At 54.4% G+C, this 20838-nt stretch overlaps 1 protein-coding gene across 1 annotated transcript; it reads right to left on the bottom strand.

The window, feature by feature from the left end:
- Window positions 1-483: 483 nt before the first annotated feature.
- LHX2 (LIM homeobox 2) lies at window positions 484-20166 on the bottom strand. The gene is made up of 5 exons (XM_046637719.1): window positions 19917-20166; window positions 18176-18378; window positions 16826-17229; window positions 11039-11244; window positions 484-1392 (listed from the first exon to the last, which is right to left on the bottom strand). The coding sequence occupies exons 1-5, from the start codon at window positions 20034-20036 to the stop codon at window positions 1105-1107; spliced, it is 1221 nt and encodes a 406-aa protein (XP_046493675.1). The 5' UTR covers window positions 20037-20166; the 3' UTR covers window positions 484-1104.
- Window positions 20167-20838: the final 672 nt, after the last annotated feature.

Raw genomic sequence — 20838 nt, 5'->3', positions numbered from 1 at the left:
TTAAAGCTAACGTTTAAAGCAGCCCTTTGGTGACAGCGTTCACTCTCATAGGGAAAGGGCTCTCTCATTGCCCGACACACCTTTCCAGCCCAGAGAAGAGCAGAAAAGACAGGCGTGATGGCCTTTGACCTCTATATTGCAAGTATCCAGTAGGGTGTGCTTATTTAATGTTTCAAAGAACAAATGAACGAATTAATGGTATTTTGTTTACATACCCTCCACTTAGCAACATCACACATATTGAGATGATCTCTTGTCTGTTTCTGCCTCCACTCTAAATTCCCTGGGGGTAAGGACTGTACCTACTCCATCTCTGGATCTCGACAAGCAGCCTAACTCCTGGCACAGAAGGAGGATCCCACAAATATTATAAACAGATATTTATAAATTATTATAAGTAAATATTATAGATAAATAAGGCAAGACTCTGGAATCTATCTGTGGGCTTCAGTAAGACCTCTTAAGTCCTGTCAATTTCACACCCAGCTAAACACCAATGGCACCAACTAGTTTCAATAAGTGGTTTTATTACTGGTTAGATTTTTACAAATTCTGATATTCGAACAGACTTCCACCTTAAAATTCTAAAACAACAAAGCGACCGTTGGAGGGGGTTTGATTTTTTCTTTTTTTTTTTTTTCTTTTTAGGACTATTCAAAGTAACAAACTTTTTTTTTTTTTTTTTTTTACATTTTTGCTCTGGTCATAAATATACAGAGAGAAAAAGAGGGAGAGAAAAATGAACAAGTCATCCAAAGTATGGAGATAAAACAGTATTCCTAAGGCACGTGGCAGTCTTTGAAAATACAGAAGCTCTAGCCAACTTAAATTATTCGTTGTTTTTTTCCTCGCTCAGTCCACAAAACTGTACAGTGACACAAATGTTGTGTTGCAGATAGATCTTCCAAGTAATTCCTCTGTCCACACCGCTGCGTTAGCCGGGCGCCCAATTATTTTCTTCCTCTGTTTCCAGGCGAGATCCTAAAATGTGGTTAGTTAGTTGCTCAAAGCCTCTATTTTAAAATACACTTGGAATTCAACTAAAGATAATTTCTTTTTTAAAGAAATTGTGGGGTGGGGTCGGGGGGTGGGGGCCGCGAGTCATTAGAAAAGATTGGTCAGAGTCGTTTGTGAGGGGCTGTGAGACTCGTGGCCCTCCAGGTTGCCAGGCACAGAAGTTAAGACGGACGTCACAGTCGGCAGGGTGGGGCTAGTCAAGTCTGTGAGGGTGGTGGGCGTGGTGGAGGGGCTGAGTGAGGCGTTGGAGAGCTCCGAGGCTGGCCCCGATGGCGTCCCCGTCTGCAGTGCCGCCTCGGTCGACTTGTCCACGCCCGTGTTTTCCTGCCGTAAGAGGTTGCGCCTGAACTTGGCCCTGGCGTTCTGAAACCAGACCTGCGGCGGGGCGAGAGCAAGGGCTGGTTAGGGGACCGCAGGCGGGGATGCGGGGGGAAGAGCAGAGCATCCATCCCCACCGCCGCTCCTCCCACCGCCACCTCCCTACCCGCGCTGTTCAACTCAGAGATGCTCATCCGTCTTAGGCAGAGGGGGGAAATAGAAAGTAGGGCTGGCAAGATTTTATTCTTAATAAATTTAAATTTTCCTTTTCTTTAATTGGCTATTGCTGGGTTTCCTTTTCTGTAGGGTTCCAGAGCTGACCTATACTTTCCAATATCATAGCCACTACCCACATGTGGCTACTGGGCACTTGAAGTGTGACTAGTCCGTAAGTGAAAACACACAACAGATTTGAAGGCAGTACGAAAAGAAAGAAGGTAGAATATCTCAATTATAATTTTTATACTGGTTACATGTTGAAGTGATGATATTTTGGATATATTTGGCTAAACAAAACATAAAATTAAATTTAAAATTAATTTTATCTTAAATTAAGATTAATTTAAAATTAATCTTTTTGCTTTTCTAATGTGGCTACTAGAAAAATTTAAATGTAAAATTACATATGTGGCTCACGTTGCATTTCTTTTTTTTTTTTTTTTTAGCCCTGAGCTAACTACTGCCAGTCCTCCTCTTTTTTCCTGAGAAAGCCTGGCCCTGAGCTAACACCCGTGCCCATCTTCCTCTACTTTATATGTGGGACGCCTACCACAGCATAGCGTGCCAAGTGGTGCCATGTCTGCACCCGGGATCCAAACCGGCGAACCCCGGGCCACTGAGAAGTGGAATGTGTGGACTTAACCGCCGCGCCACTGGCCCGGCCCTCATGTTGCATTTCTACTGGACAAGGCTGTTCTGGAAGATCTGCACAAACCAAATCTTGATCACTTTTCACAATGCTTGAGAGATTCGGGTTTTTCGGCAGTCGCCTTTAAGCAGACAATAGATCCCACAAGTTCATGTGCGTACAATTTTTAAAGTGTTTCATGGTCAGTAAGCCTGGGAAATATTAGACTGGTGTAAAGAACACATAGGAACCAGTCCATCAAGAGTTACTAAGAGGAAGAAAAAGACACAGATCCGACTCCCCACCACCATCAGCTGGAGGAGCCACCCAGGTATCCTGGAGTCCCAGTTTCAGGTCTCAGGGTGGGGTGGGCAGAGGGGAAACAGCTGCCGAGGTAAACCAAGGCCAAGGAGGCTGTGGCCTGCAGATTCCCCCTCCCGACCTGCCCCAGCCCAGTAGGGTTTATGAGGGCGGTGGGGTGAGTTGCACAGTTAGAACTGAGCTTGGTATGAAAAGAACACCAGAGCGAGAGAATAAGAGTCTCCATTCATTTTTCCTTGGGTGCAGACACACACACATCCACACCTGTACCTTTGCACACGAGCCCCCCGCCCCCAAGTGTGCCCACCCGTCTAAATGCACAGACACATCCAGCTGTACCCAAGGTCCTCGAAGTACTTTGGGAGAGGCCTAGGAAATCCAGGCCACTGGGCGGGGTTGGGGCATTGGGGGCTTGTATTTCCCAAAGAAAAAAGCCTGAAAGCCTGGGCCCCTTCACTTCCCTTTGCGTGAGGAAAACACCCGCCAGAAGCCTCCCCATAAAACAGAGGGCCGCGGGGAATTGTACAGATTCTGGGGTGTCCAGTTGCATACTTCCAGATGTGCCTGCATCTGCCTGTCTTCTCAGTGTCTCAGACAGGGGTGGGAAGGGCCGACTCGCGGCCCCACCCTCCCCCGGGAACCACCCCAGCTACAGGGGCCTGAGGCCTCAAACACGCCTTTTTGGTGGCCTAACACAATTTGGCCTCAATTAAAAAGCAGAGCCGAGAGGATCCTGGGGAGAGGAGGGAGACTCGGACCCTGCGAAGTGAGGAAACAAACTCTCTGTCCGGCTCCCCGGATCTTCCCAGGAAGGAGGCATTTTCCCTGGCCTTCTGCCCAAAGCAAGCTCATCGCCCCTTCTAGAGCAAATAAGTCCAGTGCTTCTAAGACCACCCTCAGCGTGCTCTTCTTGGAGTAGAGGGTCTTTCCCTGCCCAGCCTGCAGAAATCTGCAAGAGTGAGACTCTGTGTCCGTATGGCCCAGGGAGAAAACGGATGGAGAAAGCCCTCAGAGAGAGGACGTGACTTCCCCAAAGTCTCATGGCAGGTCGGATCAGGAAGGCTGGAGCCTTGGTGCCACCTTTGCCACTGTCTGGGCCTGAGTTTGTGTGATCCTGGAGCATCTCGTGTGTCTGACTCTGCAAGTAGTAGCTGGAGCGGGGAGCCCAGGGGTGGTGCACTGCTCAGCGGCCTGGGGCTCCGAGCCCTCGGGAAGGGCTGGAACCAGTTAGCTGCCGGCTGTTTGCTATTTCTCCGGCGTTGCCCCTAACAGTGGTTTGTAAACAATGACACCATCTTCTACAACTGCCTTCTCTGCTTTGCTGGATGTGAGGCGCTGGGAATCTGATGGATGAAAATCAACTCGACTAAAAGCCAGGCTGCTGTGGGGTTTTGTGTTGGAGCTATTGTTCACCTTAAGCGGGGCTTCACCAGAATTCTCTCCCAGGTATTTCAGAAAGTCCCCTTCCAAGAGGTTGTTGAGGCAGGGAACCTAAGTCATGTTCATGTCCCAGGGACATGGCACAGAGACTGGCAAAGATTCAGAATCTGTCATATGCATTGAGATAATAGTAATCATAACAGATAACATTTATGGACCCCTTACTATGTGTCAGACCTCATGCATGCCACACTCTAACGTGCAGTCACAGGCCATGTCTGTGATAAGCCAAGTCGGGGGGTACTATAATTAGCCCCATTTTATAGATTTAAGACCAGAGAGGCTCAGAGGGGTGAAGTCACTTGCCCAAGGTCACACAGAGGCCAAGCTGAGACTGAAATCCAGGAACCCAGGATTATCTGCCATAAAAGGTCCATGCTCTCCTTAACACACGCTCCTGAGTCAGCAAGCGAATGAATGAATGAATGCCCGAGTGAGCGAATAAACACAGAAGCAGCTGTGATGCCGCAGAAAGAGCACTGGACGCAGCCTTCAGTTCTGGTTCTGCCACTGACCAGCCAAGCAACCCTGTGCTGGCCCACTACCTCTGGGCTTGCCTCAGTTTCCCCACCTGTACAAGAGGGTTGGGCCATACCACGTGATGTCACACCATCTCTGTGGCCTCTTTGCTTTCTGACGGGCTGGGGTTCTAGGGCAACTGCCGAAGGAAGGAAGGATGATCTGCTCTTCCCACCCATCTTCTTAAACCCACGGCCCTCTCTCTTCCTCTGAGGGGAGCACCTTAGCCTGGTGCCCAGGGGAGCCTCGATAAGTCCTGGGTGGGTGAGGAGGCCCACATTGCCACATGCTCTCTCCTCAGGCACCAAGTGGCCCTGCAGGCTGTGTTTTGCCTACAGCCCCAACTTCCCCAGAATCCTTTCATCAAAGAGGCCAGGAGGACCAGTGGGAAACCCACTTCGCCTCGCAAATCCTCTCACGGGTCGCTACGGAAACCAGACAAAGCTTCCTGCCCAAAGATGTCCCTCATGGCATTCTTTTACAACATCAAACTAATGGCTGCATCCAAAGTGTCTCATCAGATGGGGTGAGCGCAAGTCACAACAACCATCCTACACATCACAAAGGAAATGTGACTGATGTTATGTGAGGAAAAAAATAAAAAAATGATGTCCTCTGGTATTGCAACTTCATAACAAAGATAAGAGTGATGAATAGTATTCATTCATTAAGTGCCAGACATCCTCTAAGTAAAGTTCTACGCATTTCACACTATTAACTCCGACAAGGTAAGCACTAACTCATTGCCAGGTGAGGAGACTGAGGCACAGAGCCCAGCCAAAGAAGTCGAGCTGAGACGTGAATCCCAGCCCTCACCCACCACTTAACCTCTCCACTGCACACCTGGGGTACTGCTTTCTGTGCTTTTATATGGGCGATTTTTTTCCCCTATTTTTCTAACCTATCTGTATGGTGGTTCTATTATTTTATAAACTTGTTAAAAAGTTTTTTCAAAGAACCAAAATCAACAAGCCCTGGACTGGACATCTTGAACCCTTGGTTCCAGCTCCAGGACTACAACTGCTTTGCTGTGGGGCCTTGGACAAGTCACTCTACTTCTCTGGGCTTCTAAGAGTTCCCTATCTTCTAAAATGGGAGATTTGGGCCAAATCATCTATGAAACTCCATCCAGCCTCAACCATTGATGCCTAGGTCAGAAAGTCCCCAGAGCCTGTGCAAATGACAGAACAATGCTCACTCTCCCGCATTTCACAGGTGGGGAAGCTGAGGCTCAAAGAACTGATGTGACTGGCCCTAACTTAAACCTCACCTCCTCAGGGAAGCCACTCCTGACTGCCTCCTTCACCAGGTCAGGTCCCTGTATTATCTGCTCTCATTTCACTCCCGTGTTTTTCCTTTCTGGCACTTCTATTTTATTTTTGTCAAGAGTCAAATAAGGGTTCTGTGGCCAAATAAATTTGGGAAATGTTAGATCAGAAAAATCTGAATCTCTTCAGGATTTCTCCGTGCCTATATTAATGCTAACTTACTCTGATCGCCAAGAAAAAGACACCAATCTTTACCATTTCCCAAACTTATTTGGACTCAGAATCAGTTAAAAGATACTTTTATTATGAGATATTTCAAATATACAGAAAAATACAGACATGAATCTTATCGCCATTTTAGTTATTTATACAACATCTTATTGCCCATCTGTCTCCCTTCTGGATCGTTCGTTTCCACGGGCCCGTTCACTGTCTGGGTGACCGCTGAGTCCTCGGTGCCTCACGCCCCGCCCAGCACACGGCCAAAGGCCAGTGCGTCGGAGGAAGAAGTGAGCGGACAGAGGAAATCCAGTGTCCTCAGTTCCTGAGTTCTCACACAGGTTAATGACGATCACTAGTTGTCGTGAAGATGCTTACTTCTTGATGATGACTTAAAAACATCACGGTGTTTAAAAACATCATGAAGAATGTCTTTAAACTGTTGACGGTTAAAATATATTTTCTTTCAAAGTCACACCAGGAACCCCTAAGGAGATGTCACCCATCCAAACCAATCTGCGCACGACCCCCTCCCCGAGTGCAGGGCATCCTGATAGGCTGCCTTCCTGATCCTTCCCCAGGAAGGGAGAGAGGCAACGCGGAGGGGCATCGTGTCCTGAGGGGGAGTCTCCTAGCATCTGCAAAGCTCAGTGTCTTAATAGAGCTGGGTCCAAGGGGCCACTGTGTCTCCTGGTCACCTTCCCTGCTGAAGGCAAATGAGCATTGTGGCTGTCACGCTGCTGCTGCTGAGAACTGTGAGCATTTTTCATGCCCTTAGGGCTTTACAACAGGATTCCTGCTTTCCTACCAAGACATGCCATCTATGACCCACTGCGTCCCCTCTCTCCCACCTGCAATGCTGCATTCTGCAGCTAGATGGGGGGGTGGGGGGGGCAGGAATCACAATCCCCACGCTGCGCTATGTGGGGAAGAGCTATGCAATCAGACCAATCTGGGCTTGACTCCTGGCCTCTTCACTTACTAGCTCGAGACTCAGGGCAAGGGTCCTAGTCTCTCTGAACCTCAGTTTCCTCATCTGCAAAATGAAAATAATTAAATTTTTTAAATGGGTGCAAAAGAGGTTGGTAGACTGAAGCCTGCTGTGTAAATGTGTGTGTGAAATTCATGCACAGTGAGTCCCTAATATACACTTTATAAATTACACTTTATGTCACCTCCTCTACTCCTTGCAACCACCTACTGAAGTGTTATTATCATCCCCATTTTATAGCTGAGGCCACTAAGGCTCAGAGAGGTTAAGTCACTCGCTCAAGGTCACTCAGAGCAAGTGGGAGAGCTGAGTCTGGACCTCACATCAGCTAATTCCAAATTCCAGCAGGAATCCTGCATGCCAAGCCTACCACGGTGGTGCTTATGCATTACAGATTCAGTAACAGCCTAGAACCCCCTCCACACACACACACACACACACACACACACACACACACACACGCACACATACATCCTATATCCTCCACCTCTGGGAACAGAGCCTCAACCTCAACCTGCGCCTGCCATGCAGACTCTCTCTGAGGTGGACCACAACCTGCAGGGGGCACCCAAGGCCCAGTACCATTAAGCTGGTGTGGACAAGTAACAAGGAACCATTTCATGGGCACCTATTTTGTGCCAGCAGGCATCATGCTGGAGCCTCCCCATTCATTGTCTCAATCCTCAGGAATCCTCAAGATACAGACTACTATCACCTCCATTCCACAGATAAGGAGTCTGGCTCAGAGAGGAGAAGTTAAAGTCATTACTGGTAAGTCACTCAGGACTTGAACCAGTCTGTTACCTTCCACGCCACCAGCCGCCTCACCCCAAATTGCTCCCATGCCATCCACCCTAGCCGGCCTATCAGCAGTCAGGACACCTGGGAGAGAGCCCCTCCCAGCCAATGTCTGGCTCCTGTAACCTTGAGCAAATCACTTCATCTCCCTGGTTTTTAAGCTTCTCGTCTGTAAAATGGGCGGGCAAATATCAAGGTAAGGGAGATGAGTGGCTGGGAAGAGAACACTTTGAAAACTGCCACACAATCATGAGCACTTGTGCTATTAGGGGATCTGAAGGATGTGTGCAGGTGATTCGGAGGTCTGGGAGGAGGGCGAACGGCAGTCTGGTATGCCTTATGGATGTGACCGCCCCCACCCCAACAACACACAGGCCTTTGGTGGTACTCACACTCAGAGGCAGTCACTGCTGGGCTGGCTCAGAGGAGAAAGCAATGCCCATTGATCAGCTGGATTTGGACCCAGCTCTGCTACTTCCTAGCAAAGTGTGACTCAGGGCAAGTGGAAATCAACCGGGCCTCAGTGTTCTCATCTGTACAGTGGGGGAGGACGGGTCACGACGCCTGATAGTGAGGACTCGGTGAGGAAACATGTTTCACTGGCCTTTCGAAGTGCCTGCCACACAGTGAGCACTCAGACATTTACTGATCAGTAGACACCCCATAACTGTCGGTGCTTCTCTCCCTCAGGGGGCCCCACACCCCTGGCTTTTCTGAGTCCACATGGCGGAGGGAGCATGCAGGTGTGAGCCCCGGCCCAGCACTCTGCGGGGAAGGGGACAGGGCGAGTGCTTGCCCAGGTCCCTCAGGTGAATCTTTCCTCACACATAGGGTAGTCGGCCCCTCCCCAGGTCTCCCACAGAAGCCCCTTCCAACTGATCACCCTATGGGGAAACCGATTGTGGGTCTGTCTCTACACCTGACAGGTGAATTTCTTCAGGGCCAGGACTGTGGTTCATTCATCTCTGCGTCCCTGGGGTCTAGTGCCCATTGATATTTGGTCAGATGAAAGGATGAGAGAGAACTATGCTAGAAATCCTATTTGCTCCTAAATCAGGTAACCAAGCCTCCTGCCTCACCAAGGCCAGCAGAGACTGGCTCCTCACTCCAGATTCAGATTCAACTACAGGCACTTACTCTTTATTTCATTTAATCTGGATCACTGGGAGAGGTGTGTGTCCTAATGGTGCCCACTTTACAGATGAGAGAGCTATGGCTCAGAGAGGGTAATTAATTTGTCCGAGACACACGGCCAGTGAGTAGACGAGCAGAATCGAACCCAGGGCTTCCTGAACACAGCTCTGCCTGACACTTCAAGTCCCTGCTCCTGCCCCCGCCTGCTCCTAGAGTTGATTCATGGAACCTCCCCCGACCCCAACACATCATAAGGGCATCTACACAGGGGAAGGATCAAAGTGTCCTACTAACCAGAGAAAAGACAGGCAACTGCGGGTCCTCGGCCCAAATTCGCCCAGGGCTGAGAAATGGAGGGGACGCCGAGAAGGGTCCCCCGACCTAACCCCAAGGAGGTAAAGTCCCAGGGAAACTGACGAGGGGGATCTGAGACCCCGACCGGCTCAGCGACGCTCTGGCCCCTATTCGCCCCAGGCCAGAGGGACTCACAGGCAAAACGGACCCAAACGGGAGGGGCGGGGCCGCGCTCAGGGGCGGGGGGCGGGCCCAGGGAGGCGCATCAGCGCCCCATTGGCCGCCATCGCCTCCTTCCGCCACGTCACCGAGCCCTCCGAGACGAAGCTGCCCCACAACCCCTCGGTGCGCAAGGGCGTCCGCAACGAGGCCAGGTGGGCTTGCAGCCCGGACTCCCGGCTCCCCAGAGATCTCCAGACCCTCGACTGCGTCACAGTCCCATTCTGCCCCCGCCGTCACCCCCAAAATGCTTTTCTTTTTTCCTACCAGACTCGTAGGCTCACTTAGGGCGGCTGCGCAGCCTCCCGTGTCCATCACCGTCACTCTCATCCCCTCGGTGTCGCCGCCCCTAGGCCCTCAATACCCAACTACCTGGGGCTGGAGGGCGGGTCAGCCTGTGCCGGACTGAATCCCAGAACCTCCCCTCCTGTTATGAGACCATGGTCAGATCGCTTCATCTCTTGATTTTCTTACTCCAAAATGCCTATTGCTATCCCTACAAGCACATGTTCTGAGGAATAAATTGGTTAAACTTACTATAAAGGGAGATATTCTCCCACCCTGTCATTGTAAGGATGAAGAAACTGAAGTCCAGAGACCAGAATAATTGTTCATACTATTTAATATCAGTTAACTGATTAATGTAGTCAGTGTCATTCTTGGCTACCAGCCACTGAGCAGCAGGTGTCAGGTACTGTGGTGGACACTTACATCAGCTCAATGCTTCTTCCAATAAGCCGACAGCTTAGATAATTTCTTGTGTCCATTTCACATATGAGGAAACTGAGGCTCAGAGGAGAGAAGTGACTTGCCCAAGACCATGAAATGAGTAAGAGGAGGAGCTGAAGATTTGAGAAGTGGTGGCCCAAGGCTCTGCAGCGAGTTTGGGTCATGCAGGAGCCTGGAACTCCCTAAACTGGGGTTCCTAACATCTTTGGGGTGATGGACAGATTCTTCAGAAATCTGATGAAAGCTCCGGATCCTCCCTTACATATAAGCGCAATTCTGCTCAGTTTCAGAGATTCGAGTCTACTTCCTCCAGCTCCCTGCCGGCAGACCCGGGAGAGCCCCCTGGCCCACCCAGGGGATCTGCCCACATCCCCGCCTCACCAAACCTTGCTTCTGGGAGAGTCTGAGAAACCACAAAGAGTCAGAAGAAAAATCTAGAGAGAGACAGAAAGAAAGAGAGAAACTAAAGAGAGCAAGGAGAGGAGGAAACGGCCAGCAGCAGTTGCTCTGGACCGCATCCTGGGATGAGGGGCCAAGACGGGGCTCTGGATTTATCTCAAAAGCGTGAACCTTTTACAGCATGAACATATTTGAGTGTCACTTGAGCAACAAATAGCAACTAAGAATTGTTTACAAGAAAGAGAACAGACTGAGTGTGAAGACAAAGAGGACTGAGGGATACACATACACAAAACAGAAAAATGGAGGGACAAAAATGGAAAGAGAGAGATGATGTAAAATTAGAAAAAAAGATTGAAATACAGCTAGAGACAGACCAAAGAGATGGAAAATGAGAAAGATAAACAAAGAGAAAGGCAGGCATAGGGCGGAAGTTCCTTCCAAGGCCCACTGCCGCTGTGGGGTTCCGCCCGTGGCCCTGGCGGCCCAGGCGCTCCCACCCCCTCAGTCCCAGCCCCGGCTGACCTGGAGGACCCGCTTGGTGAGGCCAGTCTTTTGCGCGAGCTGCTTCAAGTCCTTGGCGTCGGGGTTGTGGTTAATGGCAAAGTAAGACTTCATGGTCCGAAGCTGGTGGTGCTTGAAGGAAGTGCGCATGCGCTTCGTCTTCTGGCTGCTGGGGTACGGCTGGTCGCGGTCCAGGTGCTCCGCATCGTTCTCATTGCAGCTCAGCGCTGGGAAGGGGACGCAGAGGCGGCAGGTGAGCCTCCTGACCCGCCTCCCCACACTGCCTCGTCCACACCCGCCCCACCGCCACCAAATGTTTCTAGTCTCCGAGCCACACTGCATGTGCCCCACCTCGCTAAGATGGAGATATTGTCCCCATTTTAGAGATTTAGAGGGGAATTTAAGGCTCAGAGAGAGCCACCTGCCCAGGGTCACTCAGCTAGGGAATGCTGGATACAAACCTAGCTCTAGAAGAATCCCAAAACCATTCTGAGCCATCAGGTTACAATAATAAAAAATAACAACAGCTAGAACTTGTTGATGGCTTATTCGACTGCAGATGTGCTAAAGGGCTTTACATGCACGCTTCCACTGAATCCTCATCATAACCCTATGAGCCAGGAATTATTTCTCCCTTTTTACAGATGTTGAAACTGAGGCTCCGAAAGGGAAGTCACTTGATTGCCCATGCACCAGTGCAGGGACTCCTGGGCCCACGGTTTTCCTGTTTTCCCCTGTACCCCTAAGGAGGAGTGGCTGTCTCCGGTCTCCCCCCACCCAGTGTCTGAGGCAGACACCTAGAAGTTGCCAACTGACATCTCTCCACTCACTTTCATTTCACTGGCATCAGTTCCCACACCCAAAAGTACAGCCCGACCCCTAGGAAATTGTGTTTTGTACTTTAATCCTCACCACTGCCCTGTGAGGCAGTTGTGGGAGGTTAAGCGGAAATCTCACAGAGTGGCAGAGTTCTAACCAGAAAGGGAAGGAAGTGGGAGGAAGAAATTAACATGGATTCAACACCTAGGGGATGCCTTGGGCTTTACATACATCACAGGGTCTTCACTACAGCTCAAGAGGTGGCTACTGCTATTCACCCCATTTTAGAGATGAGGAAACTGACGCTACGGGAAATGAAGCCACGTGCACACCGCCACACCACTGGTAACTCCTGAGCCTAGATTCAACACTGCGGTCTTTGCTGTTCCTTTCCGCCACATCGCAAAGGCAGACAAAGATGAAGCATGACTCTTTGGGGAGCCCGTCCCCATCCAGAAGGGGCCCAGCTGGGGCCTGGCTGCCAATGCCTGGAAGGCACAGGGAGTAGAGGACAGGGGTGGAAACCTTGGGTCTCAGAAAGTTGCTTGGCAACCTCGCAGCTGATCAGGACTTGGAGGACCCCTCTCCAACATCCCCTCGTCACATCCCAAGCCATCCCACACATAAGGTCTTACTTTGGGAAAAGCCTCATAGGAGATTAATTCGGTCCCCCTAAAGCGGGCAACTGGGAATATATCTTGTGCTCCATCACATGCCCATAATAAAACTGCCAGATTAAGCAAATAAAAATACAGGTTGCCCAGTTAAATGTGAATTTCAGATAAAGAATGAACTGTTTTTTTAGTATAAGTATGTCTCAAATATTGCACAGGACATACCCATACTAAAAATTCGTTTGTTGTTTACCTAAAATTCAAATATTGCATAGTATACACTTATACTAAGAAATTATTCGTTGTTTATCTCAAATTCAAACACTGCATGGGATACACATACAGTAAAAATTTATTTGTTGTTTATCCCAAATTCAGATTTAACTGGGCATCCTGCATTTTATCTGGCAACACTGCCTCGGAAGTATTCCTGCTCTCCTGGTGACCTACTCCTCCCCGTGCCCAGGTGGGGAGTAGTCCCTTGCAGTAAGAATCTGCAAGATGCAGGTCCTGTCCCTAACCCGGGAGCTGTCAGCAAGTGAATGGACTTCCATGCGCTAAGGTACCCAAGTCCCCTACTGGGACTGTACTCCCACCAAGAGTGCCCAGAGTGAAGAAAGGGGTCCAGCAATTTAAAGGGGATCAGAGAATGACTCGAAATGGGATCCATGGAAACTGCCCTGCCCCTGCTGCCAGAGCGACCTTCTTCTTGCCCCCAGTCCCCAGCTCCCCAGGGGGAGGGGCAGGCTTCCCCACAGGGGATCTCTGGGCCCATCCCTCTGCCCAGCCCCAGCCTGGGCCTTGCTGCTGTTAATGAGCTCCGTGGGGACCCCAGCGCCCCATGCACCCAAGGGACGTGCCCTGAGTGCGGCCTAGATTGGGGGAGGTGGTTTGGGGGAGAGAGACAGAAAGAGCAGAGAAAGGAGAGAAAGAGACAGAGGTAGAAAGAGAGAATGAAGAGAGAGAAAAGGCGAGGGGGTAGGGAGGAAAGATGGACAGAGCCAGGAAAAAAGAGAGGAGAGACAGAGGAAAAGAAAGCAGTGGAGATGGGAAGAATGGGAGAGAGACAGCTACAAAGACAGAAGGAAATCAGGAGAGACGCAGAGAGAGCCTGAGGGGACAGCCAGGCCTGGAAATAGGGGGGAATGTGTGGTGGAGGGTCTGGGTTATGGAACTGAATCCCGGGTCTCAAGGAGACCAGATCCCTGCGGGGAGGCCTTTTCCAAAGCCTTACTGGCGGGGCAGTGGTAAAAGGGGAGAGAGGGAAAAGGAGGGGAGGGCAGGAAAGGACCGAGGTAGGGAGGCCGAAGCGGCCAGCGGCCGGGCAGGGGCTGCGCTGGGGGAGCGAGAGCGGCGGGGAGCGGCCGTTGGGCTCAGAGTTGGCCGGTGCCCTGGGCCCCTCAATCCCGCCCCCAGCGCCCGGCCGGGGTGAGATTCCCCAGGATCGGATCCGGGGAGGTGCGAGGGGCTGAGGGGAGGGGGAGGACCGAGCTTTCTCTCTCTCTCTCTTTTTTTTTTTCCTCTCAATTAGGCCGATTCAATGGAGCTAAAGAGCTCGTAAAATCATGAATAATTTACTCGTGATCTGTTATTAACCCATCGGGTTTCGAGCTCTTGTCGCTGGGACTGAACCTGTAATCAAATCTGACTTCGCCTCATTTTACTAAAGACGAGATTGTAGGTTCAATTGTCTAAATAATGGATTGGAATCAAATCAGTAATTACGCCGCCAGGCACACACACACAAAAAGCTGGGGCTGGGGGAGGCCGGGCGTCCGGCCGGTCCGCGCGGGACTCCTGCGGCCGTGGCGCGCAGACCCGGCGCAAAGTGCGCGGCCCAGGCCCCTCGCTGGCGCCGGCCGCCGGGTCTGCGCCCCGGGCCCGCGGGCAGCCCCGCTCGGGGTTTGGGGAAGGTTTCCGTTCTGCCTCCGGGACCCGGGATGCGCTCTCGGACCAGAGGGGCGGCCAGAGGAGGGCCGCCTCGGCCCCCGCCCCGGAAGGGCTTTCCGACCCTGCGGCGCTCTGGCTGCCTTTCCCTAAGCCGAGGGCCCGGCGCACCGACGGCGGCCCCTCCCCACTCTCCCCGAGCCCACCGCCCGGTGTTAAGGTGCCGCTGCTCCTCCACCGGACTGTCCCTCCCCAGAGCGATGGCCTTTGCAGGCGGTCGGTGTGACTGGGTCCCTGGGTGTGAGACACTCACACAAACAAGCTGGGAGCTCCTGTCCTCACAGTTGGAAACACGCACAGACTCACAGCAATCGCACGCTCCACAGTCCCCTCTTTCCAGTCCCGGCCGCCCCACGGTCCACACTGCGGCCATTTCTCTCCTGCCGATGCCCGGGGTGGGGGGATGGGGGGGGGGGGGGGGTTGAGGACAGAAGCCAGAGTTGAGGAGGCCTGGCTGGGCCCGGCGCCCCCTTTTCACAACCTGGTCCCGGGAAGCCCCGAATAAGCGAGCTGCACAGCCACCGCTGGCGCGCCGTACGCGGTTCCTACGAGTACGGGAAGCCCGAACCAAGGCCAGAGAGGCGCCGGGAGAGAGAAGATCCGGGAATAGAGAAACAGGGAGACACACGCAGAGAGAGAGAGACAGAGAGAAAAGGGGACCGAGAGAGCCGAAAGGAAAAAAAAAGAGAGAGAAGCCAAAGCGAAAACGAGGAGACGGCATTCCCTGAGTGGGAATGTCTCGTAGAGGTGCCAGTCCCCAAACTCAGCCTCCAGCCACATCTCCTCGCTCCGTGCGGCGCGGCCTCGCCAGGGAAGGCGACGGAGCAGCAAAAAGCACAAATAAATCTCTGTACCTTCTACCCTTCAGTTCCAAACCTGGTTGCGAACCTGTGTGCCCGGGAAAACATAATCCCGCTCCCTACCCACCCTGCGCCCTGTGGCCGCGTTTGCCCGCTGCTTCCTCCTGGAGGCCGACCCCTCTTCATAAATAGACGTGGCTTTGTTTCAGGGGACCTGGTCTGGACGCAGTTTAGTCTATTTTCAGGGTGGTGGGAGATGAGGAACTGGAGTTTTGGAGAGCGACATCTCTGGTAGAGGCTTCAGCATATCTTAAATCCGCCTCCGCAGACCTGCCTGCAGCCACTTTCCCATTGAGCAGACTGGGGTCTGCATTTTCCTCCCGGCTCTGCACACAGACACACACGCCCCCACGACCTTCCAACAAGCAACTTCGTTGGAGCGAATAGGGGATCCTCACCCGCCCCCCCCTCCCCCCATTTTCCTCCCCAGCCAGCTCAGATTTTTAAAGATCAAAACAACCCTGACTTCTTCCCCATGGCCACGCTCTCCGCAAAGTCCTGTGTTTGTTTTGTTTTGTTTCCATTTGTGCATCAGACTAAGGGGAAAAGGAGGAAGAAAACAAAATCTCCGAATCCGATTCGGTCACAAACGAAAGAAAGAAAATAATTGCAAATAGACTCTATGTAGTTCAGAAGCCCGGGGAGTCGTAAACCTTCCCCGGGCGTGCAGACTTCGGGTAGATGTTGACGGTTCAATTTGCCGGGCCTCAGAACCTCCGCAGCTGTCCTGAGCGGGGAGGGGCGCGGGAGGAGGCAGAGCCTCTCCCGGAACGGCCCGGGGTTCAAAGACGCCGGAAATGCGAACTGAGCCCTCCACCCAACCCCGGCGCGAGGCCAGGCCTACTCTGGTCTCATCCCTGGGTGCTGGCTTCCGAGGGTCGCGGCTCTCATCCCAGCGCCCCGCTGGCGCCCGGAACTTGGAGGAAGGAGCCGGGGGTGAAAACCCAGACCTGGTGGAGCAGGGGGATCGCTCCAGGCACAACGACCCGCCTTGCCTCAAAAGGCTCCTGTGCCCAAGTTTTGAGCCTGCCGCCCTCAGGACACTTTACATGACTGGGCCGCATGCCAGGCCGAGCTCTGTGTCCCCAGCCACCACAAGCCCTTTCTCTTGGGACCCTCGTCGCCCTGCCCCGCTCATCCATCTCCCTAGGTCCCCGCTCTCAGCCACGTACCCCAGAACTTGTGTGGTGTCGGCTCTGCCTTGCTTTCTCTATCCTCGAAATTTCTGCCCAGCAAAGTGGGGGAAAGGCCCAAACCAAAAAGCCGCCTCTAAAAAATTTCTCAGTGAGGAGGCCCTGCACCCGGGCTGCAAGACACTAAAGGACCCTCTCCTCCCGTTATAGCCCACGGCGCACGGGCTGGAGCCCAGGGGGCTAAGGTCCCTTCTCCCCGGTTGTCTGGTGCTTAGGGCCTGGGAAAGCTAAGGGCAAGAGTAACCAGAGTGATATATATATATGTGTGTGCGCATATATATATAAATCACACTGAGAGTCACTCCTGCTCACGGCGTGCGACGCCACGCACTTTCCCCCAACCCGACAGGGGCGCTCGGTGCGCCTCGCACTCACCAGCATTGTAGGCCGCCAGATCCGCCCCGGGACCGGGGCTCTTGCGTTTCCTCGGCCGCCCCTTCTGCACCGTGCCCACACCATTGTAGTAGGGAAGACCCAGCGGGTTGGCCCCGGCTGCGCCCAGCCCTGCGCTCTTGGCCGCAGCAGCTGCGGCTGCGGCTGCCGCCACGTCGGCGTGGTTGAAGTGCGCGGGGTACTCGCCCTGCAGCAGCGCCTCGAAGTGCAAGCGGCAGTAGACCAGGCTGTCCTTCATGCCGAAGTGGTCGCCCGTGGTCAGCATCTTGTTACACGTGGTGCACGTGAAGCAGTTGAGGTGATAAACCAAGTCCCGAGCACGCATCACCATCTCCGAGGCCGAGATGCCCAGGTGGCAGCGGGCGCAGCGCTGCACAGAGAACCGCCTGTAGGGACCATCGAGGGAGGGACTGTGGGGACACACGGTTGGGTACCCCCCATATCCCTCCTCCAGGTGCCGCTGCTGCCACTGGGGGAAATCCCCTCCTCAAGACAGGCAACAGGGTCTTAACTTGGAGGATGGGGGAAAGGGAACTAGATTTTGGCCCAAGTCCGGTCCTACCCTGAAGTATAGGTTCCCTTAACCATTTTCATGCCTACAAAGGCTTCTGTTTTACCCAGAGCCTTAGCAAGCCCTGGGAAAGCCCTTGCCTGGCAGTGGGGGCAGAAAATCCCCACTTGGCCCTTCCTCAACTTTACCCTTACCCTCCACACTAGCATCTGGGAGTGCTACAGACCTTTGTAATTTGGAAGAAACACAGAGACAGGGAGAGAGGTAGACAGAGAGAGAAAGAAAGAGAGACAGAGAGAGAGAGAGAGAGAGAGAGAGAATATAAACAGACCCTAACCCTAAACCCAGAGAGGAGAAACAAGGAATTTGGAGCTCGTTAATGGTTCCAGTTTTTTAATCCTGACAGCTTTCACTCCCATCTCCACGAAAGACTCGGAAATGCAGCCGATCCTATCCCCCAAATCTCCCTCCAACTTGGTTCCACAGCAGCCCAGGCTGCCTGGGTTTGGGGAATGCCTGTTTCTGTTCCTTCTGGTCGACTCAAGAAACTTCAAGGGAAGAAGGGTGCAAGGACCCTCAACCCAAGCTTATTGACCGTCTCAGCTCAGAAGAGAGCAGCTTCTGCTTTTCTCTGGGTTCCTACACTTGATAGACTTTTCCAACAGTTCCTCCAAATTGCTGTCACCCAATTCATGCTGGTTTGGAGAAGGGGCGACCTAAGTAGGGAACCCCGCCTTGGGACTGGAGGGAAAAAAGACCGGCAAGATTGTGTCTGAGACGGGGAGTCCTGAGGGCCAATGGGTCTCGAGGTGGGGGGCTACCTGTAGTAGTCTTCCTTGCAGTAGATGCTTCCATCCTTGCTGAAACAGGTGAGCTCTGACTCCAGGTTGAGTTTGCACTCGCAGCACTTGAGGCAGCGCATGTGCCACTGCTTGTCGACCGCCAGCAGGTAGTAGCGGTCCGAGATCTTGCCCCCGCAGCCGGCGCACAGCGCAGCGCGGTCACTGCTGATGGACGGCATGGTCTGCGGAGGGAGGGAGGCGGAAGACGGCAGCGCCCGCGTCAGCCTGCGACCCCGCCGCCGCCGCCGCCGCCGCCGCGAGGAAACCGACACCCGCAGCTCCCCCCGTGGCTCTGGCTAGCCCTAAACGCAGAGGGTGCCGCCAGGGTGTGCGGCTCGCTTTCTCCACCCCAAAAGGCCCAAATCCGGGAGGCTCAGAACCCAGGCCCGCCCACGCAAGCCCAAGCCGGCCACAGGCCCAGGCCCGCTGCCGGCCTGGAGAGATCTCCCTCCTTACTTCTCCCCCTTCCTGTCCCCTCTGCCCTTTTCCCAGAAAGGCTCGGACTGTGTTTGGGGACTGGGGCAGCAGTGGCTCCTCCAGTCAAGCCCTCCAAAAGCTCCCCCCAAACTATTTCTTAAAGGAGCCACTGAGGTAGGCCCCAGGAAAAGGGGTCAGATGAGCACTAAAAGTCACCCTTCACACAGACTCCTCTCCGAGGACACAGCAGAGTTCCTGGCCCCCAGCCCCACTATCTCTGGATCCTTAAACCACAGGTTTAGGCCAGGGCAGATCACAGCAACCTCCGCCCCTCCACCACCTCTGCCACACCGGCTACAGCCCTCTTGGGTCCTGCGAGAGGGTGAGTGAGGTGCAGAGGCACCCTCCAAGTCTCTGCTGCAGGACAGGCCCAATTCAAATCCTCTTCTAAAGCCGGCCAAACTGACAGGCCGAGAGGGTTTAACCAGGGAAGAAGAGCCGCGAAGCCGGAGGCAGTGGGGCTGCTGTGCTTGATTTCCGAGAGAGGCAGCTTCACGCTGCTCCCCACCTCTTCGGCCTCTAAAGGTCACTTCTGGGCCGGCGTGGACAGCGTCTGCTCATCTGGCCCCTGGGGAGGTCTGAGGCAAGAAACTGGCTATTTGGGGCTGGGCTGCCGGAACCAGGTGTGGAGATCCGAATGGACTCTCCTTTTGCCAGAGCCAGGCCCGGGCCTTAACTCGGAGCCCTGGCCTGGCCAAATAGGGCCGGCCAGGAGGCCCAGGACACGATCAACGAAAAGCGCTTGCCCAGAAGACTTCGAGCTCTGAAATAGCGCTAGAGAGGGAACCCCGATTGCCAAGAGGCGGGGAGCGGCTCAAGCCCGCTGGAGCCCCAGTGCTCCCGCTTGGTTCGCCCTACCGGGCGCTGCAGGCGGCGCCGCCAGCAGCCAGAGCCGAGCGGTGGGAGAGCGCGGAGCTGGCGACCGAAGGGCCCGCGAAGTGAGAAGAGAGCCATCCCCGGCCGAGGGTGGGACTTCACTCCCACTTCGGGAGAAATGCTCTTTTTCACCCTTGGGGTCTGAAATTTCGGTTTCAAACTTGTTTCCCTCCTGCGCCCCAGCAGCCGGGTTTCCCCGGAACCGGGAGCTATGGGCCTTGCATCCTGTCCGCGGATCCCCAGCGCCCAGTCCCGTGCGGCACGAAGGACGCTCCCCAAAGTGCCCCCAAACTTCGGAGAGTAGAGGCGCAGACCGACCCGACCCTATCCCAGCTTTCAGCTCTCGACCCCGCAGCCGTGCGCCTACCGTCTCCGTGTCGCCGCGGTCGATGGCAGAGCTGATGGCAGGAGCCTCGCTCTTGCCCCTTCGGTCCATCTCGTCGATGACCCCGTGCACCTCGGGGCCCGACAGACTGTGGAACAGCATCGCGACGGGACCGGCGGGGCCGGGGGCGCGGCTCCTCCGCGGGAGGGCTTGCCCCCCGTCTCAGCTGCCTGGCGCTCCCGGCGCTAACGGGCCCGGTGCATCGCCACCGCGGCCCCGGCCCCGCCCGAGCTCGGCTGCGCCCCCAGGCCGGGCTCTGGGCCCCGGGCGCCCGCGGGCCAGGACGCCTCCCGCCGAGGCGCGGGGGCAGCTACATCGCGGGGCGCCTGGGCGGCGGCGCCAAAGCCAGGGTCACAAGGGCACCGGGCGGGGGGAAGGGGGGACAGGAGGGGGCGGGAGACGAGGGCAGAGGTCGGCGCCCGCCGCGGGCGCTTTCACGCCGCGGGCATCGCCCGCCCGGCTTCGGCGCCTCGGGCGCAAAGCAGGAGCGCAAACTCTGCCCGAGGCGGCGACGGCTGCGGTCGAGGCTCACCCGGGAGCGGCTAGGTGCCCGCGGTCGCCCAGCTGCCTGGACCTCTCCCCTCCCTGGGGTGCGCCCCCGGCCCAACGCGACCCGCTTAGGCGCTGGGTCGGCGACTGGAGTAGGGTTTTCTCCGAAACCAGCGAGCCGAGCCGAGCCACCAGGAGAATTGAAGAGGAGGAGGAGGAAGAGGAGGAGGAGGAGGTGGAGGAGAAGGAGGAGGAGGCGTAGGAGGAGGAGAAAAAAGAGGAGGAGCAGAGTGGGAGGAGGAGCCGCCGGCCGCGGGCCCAGCCGCGCGCAATGCTCTCCAAGAGCGCGCCGAGCCCAGCCCCGGCTCTGCAGTCCGCGCCAGCCAAGCGTCCGCGCCTTTTCTACAGCCGCGCC

This window comes from Equus quagga, chromosome 1, assembly GCF_021613505.1.
Source record: "Equus quagga isolate Etosha38 chromosome 1, UCLA_HA_Equagga_1.0, whole genome shotgun sequence".
NCBI lineage: Eukaryota > Metazoa > Chordata > Mammalia > Perissodactyla > Equidae > Equus > Equus quagga.
Note: the sequence above shows the minus strand (reverse complement) of the source record. Positions and strands in the feature narration are given on the sequence as shown.

Bases quoted from the DNA above. Each gene is read 5' to 3' on its own strand.
- LHX2 (XM_046637719.1), bottom strand. From the start codon at position 20,036: ATGCTGTTCCACAGTCTGTCGGGCCCCGAGGTGCACGGGGTCATCGAC. The intron at 18,379-19,916 runs GTAGGCGCACGG...CTCCCTCCGCAG, and splicing joins ACCGCGGCGACACGGAGACG to ACCATGCCGTCCATCAGCAG. The intron at 11,245-16,825 runs GTGAGTGCGAGG...TCCCCTTCCCAG, and splicing joins TCTGGCGGCCTACAATGCTG to CGCTGAGCTGCAATGAGAAC.